Consider the following 19,448-nt stretch of genomic DNA (forward strand, 5'->3'; position numbering starts at 1 on the left):
GTCCAACACCATAACTTAATAAAGAAACCTAACCGGAGAATTGTCCTTTCAGAAGGACAAATACTATTGAGGCTTCAAAGGCCGTTTTTCTTTATCACATAGTCTGTACTGATTCCCTTCCCTACATTGCATGGTAAAATTCACGAGTTGCGTTTCGATCATGAAGGTTCAGAATTTCAGATATCTGAATCATTTTATGCGATGGTAAGACTTCACTGATTTCTATCTTGGGAAGTTTGGTTCATAGAACCTTTAATAAGCAGAAAACGTATGAGTAGATATCAGAACCATTTCCTATTGATTTTGTAGCAATCAACAACATATACATTTTCAGAAAAAAAAGGAGCCAAAATATATATGCTGCTCTTGATTTTAGACGCGCCAAATTAAATCCTAGGAGCAAAAGCTTAGCAAACACACCACATCAAGTCGTCAACTGACTTTGCATAGCTGAACTGAAGCATCATCTAATTTGCACTAGAGGAACGTCAACTTAGTAGACATGTACATCACCCAGCCTCTCATCTCCTCCGCGAGTTTGGTCTGCATCCACAGCGGCCCTGGCGCAAACACGCAGCAAAGCTCCTCGACGGCTGGCGCGTTCCGAAGCAGGAACTTGGCGAGCGTCCTCTGCGACACGCCCCCTTGGTAGTGCACCAAGTTGATCTCCTTGACCCGCTGCTTCATGCAGGGGATCTCGCCGCCGTCCGGCACGGCGAGGTCTGCGTGCCGGTCGTACCTGAGCCGGTGCGTCGCGAGGGTGGACTCCCCGTCGCAGCAGGTGCCGTGGCTGCTGCACGCTGCCTTCAGTGGCTCCGGCAGGAAGAAGAGCGAGAGCGTCTCCAGGCTCGGGGTCTGCCCCAGGATCCTGGTCAGCGCGGCGACAGCGGTGGCGTCGTCGCGCGGGCAGAGCCCCGTCAGCTCGAGGCGTCGGAGGCTCGCGAGCGCGGGGAACGCCGGCGGGGAGGGGGAGACGCCGTCGTTGCCGACGCCGGCGCCGAGTTGGGCCGACTTGAACCGCACGTGCCTCGCGCAGGCGAAGAGTTGGAGGAAGTCCCTGAGCTTGGACGGATCTGTGGGCTCCTCGCCGTCGCCGCAGAAGTCGAGGGCGCACGACGAGATCCGTGGCGGCGCACCGTGCACGGTCAGGAACGAGGGCGCGGGCACGACGCCCCTGTACTCGAAACTCCGGAGTTCCGACGCGTCCACGGCGACGGCCGCCAGCTTGTGGCAGCACAAGAGGGCCAGCCTGCGGAGGCGCTTGCCGCGGACGGAGAGCGTGGTGAGCTTCGCGCAGGCCTCGAGCGTCAGGTCGGCGAGGCGCGGGCAGGCGGTGACCAGCCGCTGTATTTGCGCGCCGGCCCCCGGGCCGACTACCCGGGTCAGGAGCAGCGTGTCGAGGGACGGCAGATGGATGGCAGCCGGCAGGTCGAGTCGACAGGGGCCGAGGCGAAGTGACCGTAGCGTGAGGAAGGAGAAGAGCCTTCCCGGCACGGGGATCGCGCGTGGAGCGGCATCGTCGTCGTCTGCCAGCGGCAATGCGGGGTATTCTTCATCTTCCTCGTCGTCGTCGTCACGCTCGCCGCCGCACGTCGCGTGAGGCCCCGCGTACGGCTTGTCCTTGTCCTCTGGGTCGGAGCTACGACGACGGGCGAGGGAGCAGACGAGGCTGCCGCCGAGGCCCAGGTCGAGGTGGAATTGGCCGCCGGCCAGCTGCATGGCGCAGGAGAGCCACTGGTCCACCATGCCGGGGTTCAAGTTCAACCCGCAGAAATCGCGGAGGGCGATGCGGAGCTTGCGGAGCGGGGCGCCGGCGCCGCCGCAGCGGCGGCGGCCATGGAGCGCGGCGCTGACGACGTTTCCGAAGGGTGCGCGCTCGAAGGGCATCGGCGGCCACGGCCACGTTTCGGCGATGCTGGGAATTGGGCGTTCCCACCCGTCCATTGAGATTGTGTGGACGGCTCCGAAGATGTGGCGCCACCGACGCGAGAGCATGGTCGCCTGCGCCGCCTGGAAGGCCGGGAGAAAGGACAGGATGTGACCGAGGACGCCGTCGCTGAACCTGCTCAGGCGGTCACCGCACTCCGGTTGGGCGAGCACGGACGACGGGATTCTCCTGCTTTCTGATGAATTTCTGGTCCATCTTCCAACCTTGCCGCTCAAGTGCTCACGTATCCTGTGATTTCCGTCGTCGATATACATTTCGTCTAGAACCGCTGCGTTCTCGGCGAAGAACTTTGCAAGTCGGGCAGCGAAGCAATTCGGCTCTTCCATCCGAAATTCCAAGCTCACTCTTCTTAGGTGTTTGCGCATGCAGTTGAATGACTGCTCTCTCAAGCCACCGATGTCAGAAACCTCCTCCTCGCTGTCATCTCCGTCTCCGTCCGGCAAGATCCTACGGTGCTTGAAGTGATCAACTGACTCGTCGAAGTCAGTCTGAGCCCTCAGTTTTGCAAAAGGACGCAAATCTGATGCGCCTAGCCTTGGCCGCATCTTGCTCAACTTGAGCCGGAGGTCACGAACCACAGGGCAACAATGGAGCAAATTTGCAATCGCAAACCCTGGGGCCTCCCTCGTGGCAACGTAGGTTCCTTCCAGCTCGAGGCGCTCCAATTTGCTGAACATCTTACCACCTAGAATGCCACCCAGCTCCTCCCCGGCAACGGCGATGTGGTCAATCGGGTAGCCCAGCTTCAGCTTCAGCGCCTTCGCGTTGTCGAAATTTCGCAGAAACTGCCAGAAGGGCGTGCGGACTTCGCTCAAGAGCACATTTACGTTGTCTTCATCTGTAAGCAGGCCGTAAACCTTGTCGAGGAAGTGCAGATCCACTCGATCCAAGAACGGAGCATGTGATTTCAGCGACAGTCTCTCGAGAGCAACAAAACCCTTGAAACTCAGGTACCTTAGTCTCGGCACGTCAAGCTTGATGCCATCCTGCACGGACAATGGGCATGGGCAATTCTCCAGCACCAGAGCGGTGACCGCCGGGCAGCGAAGCTGGTAGCACTGCACGGCCTTGAACGGCGCTCTTCGTTCCTCGTCGGTGGAGAGGGACACGGATTCGAGATGCAAGGTGGCCAGCAGCGGCGCGGCGTCGATCATGGCCTGGAGCTCCGTGCGGGAAACCCCACATAGCCGCAACCGCATCTCTGCCAGCCGCGGGAAGGGCGTGCCGAGCGGAGCAGGCGTGAACTTGAGGCAGTTCGTGACGTGTAGCACTCGCAGAGCCTCCCATGGGTGGTGGGCGCCAAATCTGAGCTCGCGGAACCCGTATCCCGTTAACGCATCCAGGGACACCCCGCCGAACATCTGGGCCCCGATGCAGAGCTCCTCGACGCGCCGGGCCGCCGGCTTGGAGAGCAGGGCGCCGATCATGCCGCTCAGCTCCTGCTTCGCGGTCGCGGTGCCTGGGCGAGGTAGGAGCGTCTCCGGCTCGGGGCGGTCCTTGAGTTCCAGCTCGACGTAGAGCGTGAGCTTCCTGAGGGGGGCGCGGGCGGCGGCGAGGGCCGCCTCGGCGCCGCGGAAGAAGTCGCCGCGCGTCTCGGCGTTGTTGAGGCGGCGGCCGTAGGAGCGGGAGTCGAGGTTGACGGCGCCGCACGTGCGCCACAGCGCGCGCCAGCGCCGCGAGATCACGGCGGTCGCGGCGGCCTCCTTGGCGGGTGCGAAGGAGAGGATGTGCCGCAGAAGGTCGTCCGGGAGGTCGGACAGGCAGCGGTTGGCAGCCATCGTTGTCGGCGGTGGTCGGTGGCGGCGGCCGGCGCGAAGCGTGGCGAACCGAACGTATAGTAGGCTAGAGATCTGTCGGTATCGTCGACTCGTATCTAGCCTTACAATCACGCGCACGCGCAGCGATCTCTTCTTCTTCTCGGAGTCGATCCGTCTCGGTGTCGGTGGCGTCGGTAATCTTCTTCAATCATGCGTACCGCGATGGCCCAAACGGCCCGTCCACTTTTGTGCGGCCCATTAACAAGAAAACATTTCTTTCGCTACCTGGCCGGTGATAAAAAATGATTTGGTTAACTTTTCCCAAACGAATTTTCTAAACATCTCTCGGGTGATTATTGTTCCTGTTTTCACCCACTTTTTGTGGCTCTGATCTTGTGAATATTTGTGCTGCTGATTGAAATTGTAATGTGCGGGGACGCTAGTTGGGCCTTTTTCTATCGTTTCATTGGTCTTTTTTTTAATCGAGAACACCCCATTTCCATTACGTAACAGAAATACCAGACGTTCGTACAATCAAGGTAAGGAGAGAGAGGGGGAGACACAGTGAGCATACACGAGAAGCCCGAGCAGGACTGACATTCTGACCGGGCGAGATCTCTGAATGGTCACCCCCTAAACCTAGAATTCCTAGGCTAAGTCCTCTTATTACAATACAAACTTCATGCAAGCTTCATAACAGCCAGAGAGAAACAAAAGAAAGAGGGAAGCCTCCTTGAGCAGGTGGTGGATGTCACTCCTCATCTTCAGATGTATCATCTTCTGACGCCTGAGCTTGTGTTGAGCTGAGTAGCAGCAGAGGAGGGCGCCTTGGCTAGATCGTTTCATTGGTCTGTTAGCCAATTTGTTGTTCTGTCGGCCGCTGTACAGCTCCATCCCGTTGTTCTTTTGCTTGCTGCTTCATTTTTATGTGCGAGGAAATTTTTTGAGACGTTTTTGTGCGTGGAATCGCTTTCTACTTCAAACGGTGAGGTAACGCGTGCTAGGATAATCCATTTTCTCTCTGACAACCCGACGAGGTGAAATTGAATTTATTTTCTTTCAGTTGTGTGTGTGGCCGAGATGTATTCTTGGTGGGAGAGAGAGAGAGAGATTGCGCATCAAGGATTTCTGTCTTCACTATGATTGACGGTGCTAGTGAAAGGTGACAATAATGCGTCATTTTTTCTTATAGTATACCGGTACTAAAACCTCTTCGGATTCTTATAGTATACCGGTACACAGTGGCGGAGTTGGAACACTGAATCGGAGGGCCAGACGTGGTAATTAAGCTGCTAATCGATAAACAGTGCTAAAATTACTGTTCATCTAATGGAAAATTTGCATAGCAAGGAGGGCCATGGCCCCCTTTGGCCACAACGTAGCTCCGCCAGTGCCGGTACACAACTCAATGGTAGCGCAAAAGCACATCAACACTGTCCTCAGCCACAAGTTTCATGCCCTTGATGGCATTGCTTCCGAGCCCAACGCATAGTCATACCCTATGCCGAGTGCCTCCAATCACCGTTGGCAGCGAGTCTGTACCAGACTCCATGTCCCCGGTCAGGTGTGATGCTGGATATCTAAGGGTATTTGCAACCCTCCACGTAGAATGATTTCTATATCATTAATTATATTACCACATATAGAACTTTTCTTACGTGGCACTATAATAAATAAGAGATATTAGAGAATAAAAAAAACCGGATCTCATACAAAAAAACAATTCAACGCAAAATCCAATACACTGGACACTATCGAATTTGTGTTAGAAGAGGAATGTTTCTTCATGATAGATGGAGAGCAAATATGATAGGAGGATAAAAGAGAGACACCACCGATGGAAACTATGGGTTCAGACATCCCTAAGTGATTTCTTTATATGTTTTCATTTATATTCCTTCATATTTTATTTCTTATATTCAATTGAAAAAACATGTTCTATCATTTTATCGTGTGATGTTATTAGCATTGCGTGATTTGTTGCTTTAATTCTTCTTCATTCCAAATTAATTTTTATTTTTTATACTTTTATGTGTTATTTGATAAAAAATATTGTTGTATCGTTCTCATATTTCCTATGATTTTTTAAAATACCGTTTCATTTGGCTAAAAATATTGGTGATAATTGAACTGGAAACCATTCAGATGTTAGGTAGTTTCTGCAGAAAAAAAAACCGAGTGATTTATGCCTTCATTCTCACTCGATTTTTCATTCCTTTTCTATTTGTGTATTTGAATGATAATAGTGGATTGTATCACTCACTTTTTCATCTTTGCTGCATTGACGATGTGCTAGGATTCTATTGATTGAAAAGTGATTGATAATCGAACCTAAAATCACTCGGATGATAAGTAGCAACTCCCCTCTAAATTTAGAGTTAAATCGACCCGGGACTTCCTTCAGCACATCCATTGTAACAACATAAAGTAGCAACTGAGGTAAAAAAAAAAGCAACAAATTAGAGGAAGTAGCTGACGGAGGTACGTCCGGGTACCTCCAAACCGAGTAGTTATCTCCCGATTGGGTACCTACTCGGCTAGGACCACTCTGCACGACTACCCGGCGGACAGGCACTCGGCTGGACATCGGAAGGTTCCTCCGAGGATCAGGATCAAGGCACGGATATGGATTCCGGATATCTGGGGATCTCAACCGACCTAGTTTCATGTAACAACTTGAGTAGATATCCTCCCTTACTTGTAACCCACGGCACCTGGCCTATAAAGGCGCCGTGAGGAGACCCATAGAACGCATCTCATCCCATCATTCATCTCTTTCATCAAGCTCATATAATACACCAAACACAGGATGTAAGGTATTACGCTCCCGAGCGGCCCGAACCTGTCTAAACCCTAGTGTCATCTCGCGACCATCTAGCTCTTGGCTCCGAAATCCCCCCTTCACCTACAAATCTACCGCCGGGCATACCCCTGGTGGACTTGCCGGATAAGCAATCTGATAGTTGGCGCGCCAGGTAGGGGAGATTTCTAAGGAGTCCTTACAGCGAGTTCGATGGCATCAAGATCCGGCGTCTTCTTCTCCACCAACATCAGCGTCCAGATGCAGGCTGCCGCCGATTTCTCCTTCACCTTCGGTAGTTTCCCAGAAACTACGGTTCCCCGGAGCCCACCCACCAGCCCCTCGAGCACCGAGAGCGGCAACTCCACGACCGTCAGATCCGATCTGACGGCCCAAAGCTCCATCGTTCGTCGAGTTTCTGAACTCGACATCAACGATCCTCCGATCGTTCGCCCCAGGGCAACGCGTCGCCCAGTCATCTCCAATATCGATCTAATCTCCGGAATAGATCGCGTCACCAGATCCATCGCCGAGTGCATCCAACTCGGCGAGAGCGTGCTGGGTCGTCCAGACGACGCAGCACTCGTACCCTACGGGCTACGCAACAACTCGGCGGTGTACTCGGATTAGGTCCGAGTACGCATGGGTAACCTGCGCATCACCGAGTTGGATCCGTCCGACTTGGAGCAGATCTGATCTGACTCACCCTTACATCCTGAGGCCGAGTACCAGGTCGCTGTCTTCACCCTTCCGCCCAACCGCAACAACCCCGACGGCTGGCGCTAGATCTCAGTCGTCTCGCTGGATTCTAAGTCCTTCGACGGCGAGGACGACCAACAGCGAGCAGAACGCCTTCACCGCAATGCTCTTCGCACAGATTGTCGGGCCAACGAGGAAGTCATTCGCCAGGGCGAAGAAGATCTCGCCAACTGTGAGCGTCGCAACCCCCACGTTGCACGAAGGCATGGGTCTCCACCAAGGCCCAGGAACCTCGAGAACGAGTTCGTCCTAGACTTCGACGGCCACGAAGTCTTCGCCATGCCATCTACAAACATGGCCTCGTGCTCGCCTTGATGTTGTAGCAACCCAAGCTCAAGGTCTGAGGAAGGAGTACTCCAATTACCGGGTGCAGTCGAGCTTCAACCGCTCAGTGCGCCCCCACCGCCGCGACGAGGAGGTCGATCAACCAGATCTTCGTGCCCGCCTCGACCGTCGCGATCTTCGACCCCACATCAACAACCGTCATCGTGAACGGGGCGATGCCGAGCGGGAGCGCCGCCGCCGCTATGATGAGGAACACGGCGCACCCAGCGCCAACTGCAACAATTGCGAGCGTCAACCTCGCGGCAATGACTACAACCAGACGGATGACCTCGACGGCTTCTCCGCCTTCTCCGACAGGTTGCGAGCCATCCAGTGGCCCGCGACCTTCAAACTGGTCGGCATCGAGAAGTTCGATGGCGAATCCGACCCCAAGACATGGTTGCGTACCTACGCCATCGCCGTTCGAGCTGCCAACAGCAACAACAACATCATGGCGGTGTACTTCCCCGTGATGATGACCCGCCAAGCGCTCAACTGGCTGGAATCCCTTCCTGCCGGCTCGATCAACAGCTGGCAGGATCTCTGCACCGCCTTCGTCCAGTACTACCAGGCAGCCTGCCCGGGTCCCAAAATCAGATGGGATCTGGGCAACGTCACGCAGCTTCCCTCCGAGTCCCTACGTGACTATATCAAGAGGTACTTTGCTAACCGTAACACGATTACGGAAGTTGATGATAGGGACGTGATCTACCACTTCCACCAAGGCCTCCATAGCATCGAACTATGGAGGAAGATGTTCGGGAACAACCCCAAAACCGTCTCCGACATGATGGCCGCCGTCAACAAGCATGCCGACATGGAGGATGCTGAGCGTGCACATCGTCGCCATAAGGACCGCCGCGACCCCGTCGATCGTCCTCGCCAAAGGGGCGATGACTCGGCACGTCCAGGCGGTGATCGTCCTCCACGACATGGCAAGAACCGCGATAGCGCTGAGTCGTCCAAGGCTCGCGAGCGCAAGCGTGGCCCCAACAACACCGTCGTCGTCGCTGATCGACCCCAGCAACGCACCTCCCTTGACCAGGAGAAGCTCGATAGGCTCCTTGACGCCAAGTGCCCCTGGCACAAGGACGCCAACCACACGGCATGCAAGTGCCGCACCCTCTCCAACAGCATCGCCCCAGAAGAGCCCAAGCGACCCAGGCTTGACGACCGCAATAGGGCGGGTAGTTCCAGAAACTCTCGTGGCCGCGGCCGCAGAAACTGCTCGCCCAGGCGAGATGAGGACAACGAACAAGGCAACAGATCACCCGACACCTTCCAGGAGGAGCAACGGGTGGTCAACATCATCTTCGGAGATTCCAGCGCTCCGTCATGCCGGCGTAGCATCAAGCTGCACAAATTGCGATGTCAACTCGGTGTTCAGGCACCCGGTTGAGCCTCTCCTCTGGTTGGAGATCCCGATCACCTTCGATCGACGTGATCATTGGGTACATCTACCCAGGCCGGGTGCTTACCCCCTCGTGGTGAACCCGGTGATCCGCCAGATCCGTCTGACTAGGGTGTTGATCGACGGTGGAAGCGACCTCAACATCATTTTCGCCAAGACTCTTGAAGACATGGGCTTTGACATGACCAAGCTGGTCCCCTCGGATCAGGCCTTCTACGGCATCATCCCGGGTGCCGGCTCGACTCCGGTCGGCAAGGTCACCCTCCCGGTCACCTTCGGCACTCGGGACAACTATCGCACGGAGTCCATCATCTTCGAGGTGGCGCCGCTCGAGACCTCCTACCACGCCATACTTGGGAGACCAGCCCTCGCCAAGTTCATGGCGATCCCCAACCACACGTATCTTTTCCTGAAGATGCCGGCTCCAAATGGAGTCCTTTCCATCCGCGGCGACATCTAGACGTCTCACTCCTGCGAGACGGAAAACATCAACACTGCAGAAGCCATGGAGAGAAGCAACAACCAGGCCTTGGTCGCCCAGGCGGCAAAGGCCCTCACGATGGATCAGCTCCAGAAACCCTCCAACAACGTAGCGTCAGGGTCCCAGCTGCACCCTGACAGCCAGACGAAGGCGATCGTCCTCAGCGACGACCACCTCGACAAGACTGCCTTGATCGGGGCCGAGCTCGACTCCGCATAGGAACTCGCGCTCACCTCTTTCCTCCGCACCAATCAGTACATCTTCGCATGGAAGCCCTCTGACATGCCAAGCGTACCGAGGGAGGAGGCTGAGCACTCCTTGGATCTCAACGAGAAGGCACGGCCCGTCAAGCAACGGCTACGTCGCTTCGCTCAAGATTGAAAGGAGGCTATTAGGGTAGAAGTAACCTGGCTCCTAGCCGCTGGTTTAATCCGAGAAGCCACACATCCAGAATGGCTGGCAAACCCAGTCCTTGTAAAAAAGAAAAATGGCGAATGGAGAATGTGTGTTGACTATACAGATCTCAACAAGCACTGCCCTAAAGACCTTTTCCCTCTCCCACGCATCGACCAGGTCGTTGACTCAACAGCCGAGTGCGCACTCCTCTCTTTTCTTGATTGCTACTCAGGCTACCACCAGATCGCCCTGAAGAAGTCAGATCAAGAGAAGACCTCCTTCATCACGCCCTTCGGGGCGTACTGCTACAACACCGTGACGTTCGGCCTCAAGAACGTGGGTGCTACCTACCAGAAGGCCATCCAGAGATGCCTCCAGGGGCAGATCGGGTGCAACGCCGAGGCCTATGTAGATGACGTTGTCATAAAAAAGTCTAATGATCAATTCATTGCCGACCTCCAAGAAACATTTGAAAATCTCAGGAGATTCAAATGGAAGCTGAACCCGACCAAGTGTGTGTTTGGCGTCCCGGCCAGGAAGCCACTCGGCTTCATCGTAAGCAGTCGGGGCATCGAAGCCAACCCAACGAAGATCAACGCCATCAGGTTCATGAAACCACCCAGGTGCAAGAAGGATTTGATGAAGCTTACAGGGTGCATGGCGTGATGAGAGCACGACACCTTCGGATACGACCATTGATTATAAGGTGAGCTCGTTCCAAATAAATTTGTCATCTGGATTTGAGAATAAATTACTACCTAATGATTTAATTATTGTTAGAAACCATGGAGATGATGAGGAGGACGTTGGGGAGGAGTTTGGAGGCGTGGTGGACCAGCAAGGGCAGCCAAACCGAGTTGAGGCTCAATCCAAGTCGAGTTCGAGTCTGCTTCGGAGTCCAGGAGCAGCCCGCACCAAAATCAACACCCAGGCTGCATACGGAGTCCGTTTGGGATGCTCTTTATAAGGATGGAAAGATAATTTCAAGGAGATTCCAATGGCACTAGTTTGAGACCCAAATTCATTCGGAGTATACGGGAATCATTGAAACAATTGAACGCCCAGAATCTGTCAAGTTGTTGCAACACCGTCTTTTGGGCTGTTGGCCCAAGTGGTGGACGCCCCCTTGGCCTCCACCAGCAACCCTAGGACGTCCCTTAGGATATAAACTCAGTAGCCGCCGTCTTTTAGATGAGGGTTTTGTTTAGTTCTTGTGTTTTCCTTCGAGAAACAAATATTGATTCGTTGTAACTGTGGCGACAAGTCCTTTTACAGTGATCCAGGGCACCCGTTCTTGATCTCCTACACTGTGTTGATTAGTCCTTTAAAATTGAGTTCTCGAACCCCTCTTTGATTCGCTTCATTCATATTTGCAATATCAGATTACGTGTTTACATCTTCTTGCTTGTGTTCTTCGATTCGCTTGCAGAAAAAGCCTTCTCAGCGAGGTCAATCAAGTTATGCTTGGTTGATTACCAGCGGAGCGGTGGTGTAACGGTTGCAGGCTTCGAATTCGTGTCTGATTAGAAGTCGGATCACCAATGTCACGTACTCCATCAATCGAATTTATCCTACCTCTCGGAAGATCGGGCCTAGTTCTCCTCAACTGGTATTAGGATTCCAGGTTGCCCGTGACGTATTATCGTGTCCCCCCCCCTTTAGATTCATTTTTGTTCATCACCCATAGTCCACAAAAAGCCCTAAAAAATTTTGTTTCCGCTGTCCTATAAACCTTTTGTGCCCCACAATTTTTTAGTTCAGTTTGCTTTGCTGAATTTTAGTCCCTTGTTGTGTTGTTGTGTTTGTCGTGTCTAGGTCTTGTTTGTGGTCTTTAGTGTCAACTCTGGTTTTTAGTTCGCTGGTGCATGTGATTGTTGCACACCATATTTGATTGCTTCAGTTCTGAAAAAAAAAAGAGAAAAAGGCAAAGAGGTGCTAATAAAAAGGAAAAGAAAAAGCCGCACCAGCAAGAAAAAAAAACAAAGAAAGAAAAGGCAGCAAAGAAAAAAATTCAGAAGTGCTTGCATCCTTTTGTGGTTTCGTGGTGAGTTGTTTTATTGTTTGCTTGAACTAGGTCCAGGACGGGTTTAGGCCGGCGACATAGACAATCTTGGGACTACTTTTCAGTCTTGCAATTCTGAATTGAATAATTGTTATTCCTTGCTACTATATTGTGCCTACCCAAAGCTACACATATACTTCTATCAGCACAGGTTCATCTTGCAATTGTTACACCCAAGCTTGACAACTGATTGTGCCGCCTGTTGACTTTGGTAAGAACATTTGTAAGATGGTGGTAAGCCACTTGAGATATTGCATTCCACTTTCACCACCACCCGGTAGTTGCTAGTTGATAGGGATAATACTTTTGTGTTGTCTTTCGCTGTCTTCTAACAACGACATGTTCTTCATATCCACCAACATATGATGGTGTGGGTGGTGATGCATATTTGGAGTGGGAAATTGCTATAGATAATATATTTGCAACTCGTTGCATGTGTCCAAGGAGGAAGGTAAAAAATGCAGCTAGTGTTTTGCGACACTCAGCTTTAGTTTGGTGGGATTCGTTAAGTTCTTCAGATAAACCCCAAACTTGGATAGATATGAAACTTCTTATGCGTGAAACCTTTGTTAATCCACCTCCTGCTTTGAATTCATATGATGAGGTGCAAAACATAGAGGTTCAGTCCATTGTTGTTTCTCTTGCTATGCCTAACCTTTTGCTGGATTCTGAACAAAAGCAAGAGGACAAGGATGACATGGACAAAAACGAGGAGCTCACATCCTCATGTGAAAATTCAGAGCCATCACTTCACAATGCACCTATTACTCCCGCTGAAATTGAGAGCAAAGGTAATGCTCATGGTGCTGCACTCATGGATGGTGAGGCTTCTTTTGATGTGCTAAATTCTTCCACCAATCATGCTATGACAGAGAAACTATTAGTGGGACCAACTCTTGATTTACCTTTGTCACAGCATGATTTGATTCGTATTCCCTGTGATAAAGATGACTTACCTGGTCATGAACATGAGAGCACTGAACCACATGTTTTTGCTGAATTTACAAATGTGATTCATGTTGCTAGTGATACAGATGAGATGAAATTGTTGTCTTCTTTACATACCTTGGGCTATATTGAATTTGATGTTTTGTGTAATCTAAGTAATTTAAAGGAGAAAATTTTTATGTGTGCTGATTGGCCATGGTTGTCTAGACATACATATCATGTTATTGACAAATATAACAATAAAGGACAATATTTGATACATCGGGTTTACATTTGTGCAAATCTGAATTATTCTTTTGTTGTTCAAGATTGTAATCAACTAAGTGGATCCGACACTATTGATATTCATACGCCATCTATTCCTATGCTGCATTTTGTTAGTACTAATCTTTTGCAGGATAGTATTGACAAAGCTCATGTGGATTCAGATCAAGGAGCCTACAAGATCAGTTTCAAGTACAATCGGCGCCGAGGACGGCTTTTCTTTCAAGAAGGGGAGGATGATGAGAGCACGACACCTTCGGATACGACCATTGATTATAAGGTGAGCTCGTTCCAAATAAATTTGTCATCTAGATTTGAGAATAAATTACTACCTAATGATTTAATTATTGTTAGAAACCATGGAGATAATGAGGAGGATGTTGGGGAGGAGTTTGGAGGCATGGTGGACCAGCAAGGGCAGCCAAGCCGAGTTGGAGGCCCAATCCAAGTCGAGTTCGAGTCTGCTTTGGAGTCCAGGAGCAGCCCGCACCAAAATCAACACCCAGGCCGCATACAGAGTCCGTTTGGGATTCTTTTTATATGGATGGAAATATAATTTCAAGGAGCTTCCAATGGCACTAGTTTGAGGCCCAAATTCATTCGGAGTCGACAGGAATCGTCGAAACAAGTGAACATCCAGAATCTGTCAAGTTGTTGCAACACCGTCTTTTGGGCTGTTGGCCCAAGTGGTGGACGCCCCCTTGGCCTCCACCAGCAACCCTAGGACATCCCTTAGGATATAAACTCAGTAGCCGCCATCTTTTAGATGAGGGTTTTGTTTAGTTCTTGTGTTTTCCTTCGAGAAACAGAGATTGATTCGTTGTAACTGTAGCGACAAGTCCTTTTACAGTGATCCAGGGCCCCGTTCTTGATCTCATCCACTGTGTCGATTAGTCCTTTGGAATCGAGTTCTCGAACTCCTCTTTGATTCGCTTCATTCATATTTGCAATATCAGATTACGTGTTTACATCTTCTTGCTTGTGTTCTTCGATTCGCTTGCAGGAAAAGCCTTCTCGGCGAGGTCAATCAAGTTGTGCTTGGTTGATAACCAGCGGAGCGGTGGTGTAACGGTTGCAGGCTTCAAATTCGTGTCTGATTAGAAGTCAGATCACCAATGTCATGTACTCCATCAATCGAATTTACCCTACCTCTCGGAAGATCGGGCCTAGTTCTCATCATGGCGGCTCTGAGCCGGTTCATCAACCGACTCGGCGACAAAGGCCTGCCCTTCTTCAAACTTCTCAGGAAGTCAGACAAGTTCGAGAGGAACGAGGAAGCTGCTGTAGCCTTTCAGCGGCTCAAAGACTTCCTCACAACCCCACTCGTCCTCGCACCTCCAGAAGATGGGGAGACCCAACTCCTCTACATCGCGGCAACCACACACGTGGTCAGCACCGCCCTGGTCGTCGAACGAGACGAGCCAGGCTATGTCTACAAGGTACAACGACCTATTTACTTCATCAGTGAAGTACTCGACGAGTCCAAGCTGAGCTACCCCCAGGTGCAGAAACTCCTCTATGCGATCCTCATCACGTCAAGGAAGCTGCGCCATTACTTCCAGGCGCACAACGTTTAGGTGGTCTCCTCCTTCCCACTCGGCGATATACTTCACAACAGAGACGCCAATGGCAGGGTTGTCAAGTGGTCGGTGGAGCTAGGGGCCTTATCCATCGAGTTCCTCCCTCACTCCACCATCAAGTCACAAGCACTGGCCGACTTCATCGCTGAGTGGACGTTGATCTAGGACCCTCCACCCGACGAACAACCCGGGCACTGGATCATGTACTTCGACGGCGCCCTCAACCTCGACGGTGCCGGTGCAGGCATCCTTTTCATCTCCCGAGAGGTGAACAGCTAAAGTATGTCCTGCAGCTACTCTTCAAGGCCACCAACAACGCGGCCGAGTATGAGGCCCTCATCCACGGTCTCAGGATCGCTGCCTCCCTTGGCATCAAGAGGCTCCTCGCCTACGGTGACTCCAAAGTCGTCATCTAGCAAGTCAACAAGGACTGGGACTGCACCCAGGAGAAGATGGACGCCTACTGCAAGGAGATACGCAAGCTTGAGGCCCACTTCTATGGCCTGGAATTCCACCACGTCCTCTGGGATTACAATGTGGCAGCTGACATTCTCTCCAAGTTGGGATCCAAGCGGGCACTCATCTCGGCCAGAGTTTTCGTACAGGCTCTCAGCTCCCCTACTGTCAAGATCGAAGAGGAACCTCCCACTAAGCCTGACCTAACACCAACCCTAGGCCAGGAAGTGCTGGTCGCCGATCCAGATTGGCGAGCCCCAATACTTGATTTCATCATCAACAACAAGCCCTACCCGAAGGACAAGGAACACGAGCGACTCGCCCATTGAGCCGCGAACTACGTCATCATCGGAACCGAGTTGTTCAGGCACTCGACCTCCTTTGGAACCCTTTCCAAGTGCACCTCCTAGCAAGACGGAGTCCAACTCCTTGGCGAGATCCACTCGGGAATCTGTGGAAACCACGCAGGAGCGTCAACCCTGGTTGGCAAAGCCTTCAGATTTGGCTTCTACTGGCCGACGCCCAGGTCATCGTCAAACGATGCCTAGGGTGCCAGTTCTTCTCCAAGCAGCAACACGTCCCGGCTTAGGCCCTGCGGACGATCCCTCCATCCTAGCCATTCGCTTGTTGGGGACTCGACTCGGTGGGACCACTTAGGGCGGCACAAGGCGGCTACACTCATATATTTGTCGCCATCGACAAATTCACCAAGTGGATTGAGGTGAAGCCGGTCTCATCCACATCAGCAGCCAAGGCCGCCGAGTTCATTGAAGAAATAACGCACAGGTTCAGAGTGCCCAATCGGATCATTACAGATTTGGGCTCCTCCTTCACCGGATCAGAATTCTGGGACTTCTGCCAGGAAAGCTGTATAGACGTATACTATGCCTCCGTGGCTCACCCACGATGCAACGGCCAGGTGGAACGGGCCAACAGCTTGATCCTTCAGGGGCTCAAAGCTAGAATATTCGATCCGATCGAAAAATATGGCTCCAAATGGATCAAAGAACTACCCAGAGTAGTATGGGGGCTGCGCACGTAGAGAAGTAGGGCCACCGGCTACTCCCCCTTCTTCATGGTCTACGGTTCTGAGGCTATCCTCCGGACGGATATCGCTTTTGGTGCTCTTCACACCCAGAACTATGATGAAGGCGAGGCCGAAACAACTCGGTGAACAGATCTCGACTCGGCCGAGGTGCACCGTCTAACGGTAGCCCTCCAGCACACTCGGTACGAGCAGCAGCTACGTCGTTATCACGACAAAAACGTCCAGCAGCGCGAATTCAACGTCGGCGACCTGGTACTCCGACGGGTCCAGTCCCCCGGAGGCAAGCTAACTTCCCCATGGGAAGGCCCCTTCATCGTGAGCAGCATATTCATCCCAGGAACCTACAGGCTCCAGCGCGAAGACGGAACGGATGTGGGCAACCCATGGAACATCGAGCACCTTCGTCGCTTCTATCCGTAGAAGAATGACAAATAAAGCTATGTACTCAACCCAACAATTATTAATAAAGTTCAATGTTTTCAATTACTTGTACTTGTTTCTCCTTCTCCCCGACTTGTCCAGCACACTTGGGGGCTGCGCGTCGGTCAGCCCGACTCGCCTGCCACACTCGGGGGCTGGGCTCGGCCAGCCCGATCCGCCCAAGTCTGCCCAGCGTAGACACCCCCAACGCAATCAGCTGTTGCGAGCACAACCCTGTTAGTCCTGGAACCACCCTACGTCACCTTTTACCGCTCGTGTGCTTGATGACCAGCTCTCATCCCGGCAAGTAAAGGCACATCGCAGGGTCGTCTTTCCTAACTACTCGGCCAACTCGGCAACTTCCCGGATTGTGGAATCAAACACAAACACATGCAAATTTATTTACATAAAAAATAAATATTGTTCATTGGCCATCTGCTGACCATTTTCCTAGCTTCTACAGTTATAGGTTGAGGTCAGCCGCCATGCACTCTGCGATCGGCCGGGCGTCGGCGAGGTAGTTGGACCAGGCAAGGTCCGAGGTGTCTGGCGCCATCCCGTCACCCACTGGCTCCAAGTCGGCCTCCGGGTAGTGGGACTTCACGAGTCCAAGGATGTACTGGGACACATCATTAGCGACCCTCCTGGCGAAGACCTCAAGCCGCCCGCGCGCCGCCTCTAGCCGCGCCTCCAACTCCTCAGCTGCGGCCGTACCTTCCGGTTCAAAGGCAGCGAGGACGGCATTCACCTTGCCGGTGAGCAGCCCCAGGGCCGCGAGCGCCTCAGCCAACTGAGCCTCCGCACCTGCTAGCAAGGTCTCACTTCAACCTCGCGCGAATTCATTTGAAAGGAACACAGGGTGGTTTCCGAACCATACCTTCGCGCGCTTGGCGCTCCAGTCAGAGCTTGCCCTCAATGACGTCCACCCTGGCCTCTACGGCCTCCCGACCCTTCTGCAGGTCGGTATTGGCCTTCTCGCAGGACGTCTGGTCGCGCTTCAGGGCGCAAACCTCCTTCTCCAACCCTGAAAGGGTACCGATTAGCTTGAATACAAAGGAGTCGGCGTAAAGCGTGACACGCTCCTTACCCTGCTTCTCATCCACGAGGGCTTTCTCGGTTCCCGCCTGCTGCTTCTCCAGCAGGCGGTTCTGCGCCTCCAGCTCGGCCAGTTGGGACTCAAGCTGCTCGAGCCGGCCGTCCGCGGCCGGCACCCCCCGTATCCTCTCGACGGCCCGCTGGCTCAGGCCGGCCAGCGCCTAACAAGAACAAGGCAGTCTGCAACAAAGCCTAGACCACATGGGAAACAACACGGCCAGAGAGTGATGACCCACCTCAGCCGACTCCTTCGCGCGGCGCGCAGCGGCGAGAAGCTCCTCCGCCAGCTCGGCAGACATCTCCCGCCTGGCCTCTTGCTGCTCTGTGTGGCTGGCTTCAGGCAAGACGGGATCCCGGCCAGCAGGAAACAGCTCCCGGCTTGAGTTCTCCAGCTGCGGACTCGATGGCGACGCGGGCGGTGTCTCCACCCCCTCCAAAGGCGCGGCCTTCTCGGACGCAGATCGCCCGGCCTCCTCGGCCACCTCATCTTCACTCTGCGCCGCCTCCCGGTGAATGCGGGTCCGTGGTGGGCTCCCTACCAACGGAGGAGATAGAGCCGCCTCGACCCGGCGGGTCTCATCAGCGGACTCCTCCACCTTCCTCTTCCTGCGAAGTCCGAATTTTCACATCATCAAGAAAAAAATCCAAGATTCAAAGCAAAACAAAAGGGATTACAACTGCAACTTCACTTACCCGCCGCTGCGGCGCGCGATGAAGGACATCTTCAACGGTGCAGCGGGTGGCTGCGGCCGGAGCACGAGCAGAGGAGACCCGACGCCTCCCATACGCGTCAGCCCCAGCGCTGCCTCTCCTTCCGCGCACCTGGCGCCAGTGCCGGCACCTTCTCCAGACAATTCGGGGGCGTCCTCCGCCCCCGGTTCTTCGCTGCCTGACCTCGAGGTGGCAGCAGGCCCCCCCTTGGGCAGGACACCCCTCATGCTGGCCTTGGCGGCTGAGATCTTACGGACGGCCCGCCTCCTCTTCCACTGTCCTGGCGCGGACGGGTTAGGAGGGGCGGTGGCTCCCACAACTTCAACGTCCGACTCGCCCCCAACGGACGAGTCAGACGATGCTTCCAGATCAGCCGCGTCCGGCTCCTTCAGATTGACCGGGGCAGCGGCATCCTTCCCTGCATCCCCCTTTGGCAGGGGAGCAGGAGACCAGAACTCCTAAACTTTGGCCTGCAAGCAAGAAGACATTCCGAGTTGGTTACATCCCAACGGGTGTACTGCATACGGAAAACAGGGTGAACAACAACTCCAAGGCAAAAATAGAACAACTCGGAACAAAAAGCAGAACAACACAGAAAGGCGAAGAAGACTTACAGCTCTGGTCGGCCACTTCAAGCAATGGCCTTCGGGCACCCTCTGTCACGGATCGCCCCCTGCATCATGCGGGCGACCCGGTTCAAAGCTTCTACCCGGGGGACCTTTTGGTTCTGCCCCCGGGTTGGGTCTTGGCGACCCCAGTACTCGAAGCTGGGGTGCACCCTGTCCTGAATCGTCTGCACCAGCCGCTTACTGAAGGACAGGGCCACCACGGTGCCTGTCAGCCCCTGGGCCGACAGGCCGGCGATCTCGTCGAGGAGGAGATTCACTTGGATCATCTCCTCCTCAGTCGGCAGCTCTTTCCAGCACGCGCGAGACTCTGGTGCGCGGCCGGTGCGGGCGGGCAGACAGGGAGCCGGGTTCGACACCAT

The 19,448-nt window shown here is 53.4% G+C and overlaps 3 protein-coding genes across 3 annotated transcripts; 2 read left to right on the top strand and 1 right to left on the bottom strand.

Annotated features, from left to right (window-relative positions):
• Positions 1–6,718: 6,718 nt before the first annotated feature.
• Positions 6,719–9,459, top strand: LOC120710216. Its single transcript, XM_039995868.1, has 3 exons — positions 6,719–6,800; positions 7,588–8,920; positions 8,976–9,459. The coding sequence occupies exons 1-3, from the start codon at positions 6,719–6,721 to the stop codon at positions 9,457–9,459; spliced, it is 1,899 nt and encodes a 632-aa protein (XP_039851802.1).
• A 5,723-nt stretch (positions 9,460–15,182) lies between these two features.
• LOC120710218 lies at positions 15,183–15,515 on the top strand. Its single transcript, XM_039995869.1, has one exon. The coding sequence runs from the start codon at positions 15,183–15,185 to the stop codon at positions 15,513–15,515; it is 333 nt and encodes a 110-aa protein (XP_039851803.1).
• A 1,602-nt stretch (positions 15,516–17,117) lies between these two features.
• LOC120710219 lies at positions 17,118–19,448 on the bottom strand. The gene is made up of 5 exons (XM_039995870.1): positions 19,179–19,448; positions 18,443–18,888; positions 17,986–18,355; positions 17,565–17,910; positions 17,118–17,458 (listed from the first exon to the last, which is right to left on the bottom strand). Exons 1-5 carry the CDS (start codon positions 19,446–19,448, stop codon positions 17,118–17,120), a joined length of 1,773 nt encoding a protein of 590 aa, XP_039851804.1.

Source organism: Panicum virgatum, chromosome 5K, assembly GCF_016808335.1.
Source record: "Panicum virgatum strain AP13 chromosome 5K, P.virgatum_v5, whole genome shotgun sequence".
NCBI classification, from domain to species: Eukaryota; Viridiplantae; Streptophyta; class Magnoliopsida; order Poales; family Poaceae; genus Panicum; species Panicum virgatum.

Excerpts from the sequence above, each read along its gene's own strand:
- LOC120710218 (XM_039995869.1), top strand. The coding sequence starts at position 15,183 with ATGGACGCCTACTGCAAGGAGATACGCAAGCTTGAGGCCCACTTCTAT.
- LOC120710216 (XM_039995868.1), top strand. The coding sequence starts at position 6,719 with ATGGCATCAAGATCCGGCGTCTTCTTCTCCACCAACATCAGCGTCCAG. Across the intron at positions 6,801-7,587 it reads CGATTTCTCCTTCACCTTCG|CAACCCAAGCTCAAGGTCTG; the intron begins GTAGTTTCCCAG and ends TTGATGTTGTAG. Across the intron at positions 8,921-8,975 it reads TTCGGAGATTCCAGCGCTCC|GCACCCGGTTGAGCCTCTCC; the intron begins GTCATGCCGGCG and ends CTCGGTGTTCAG.
- LOC120710219 (XM_039995870.1), bottom strand. The coding sequence starts at position 19,448 with ATGGTGTCGAACCCGGCTCCCTGTCTGCCCGCCCGCACCGGCCGCGCA. Across the intron at positions 18,356-18,442 it reads ATCGCGCGCCGCAGCGGCGG|GAAGAGGAAGGTGGAGGAGT; the intron begins GTAAGTGAAGTT and ends CGGACTTCGCAG. Across the intron at positions 17,459-17,564 it reads CAGGGTGGACGTCATTGAGG|GTGCGGAGGCTCAGTTGGCT; the intron begins GCAAGCTCTGAC and ends CCTTGCTAGCAG.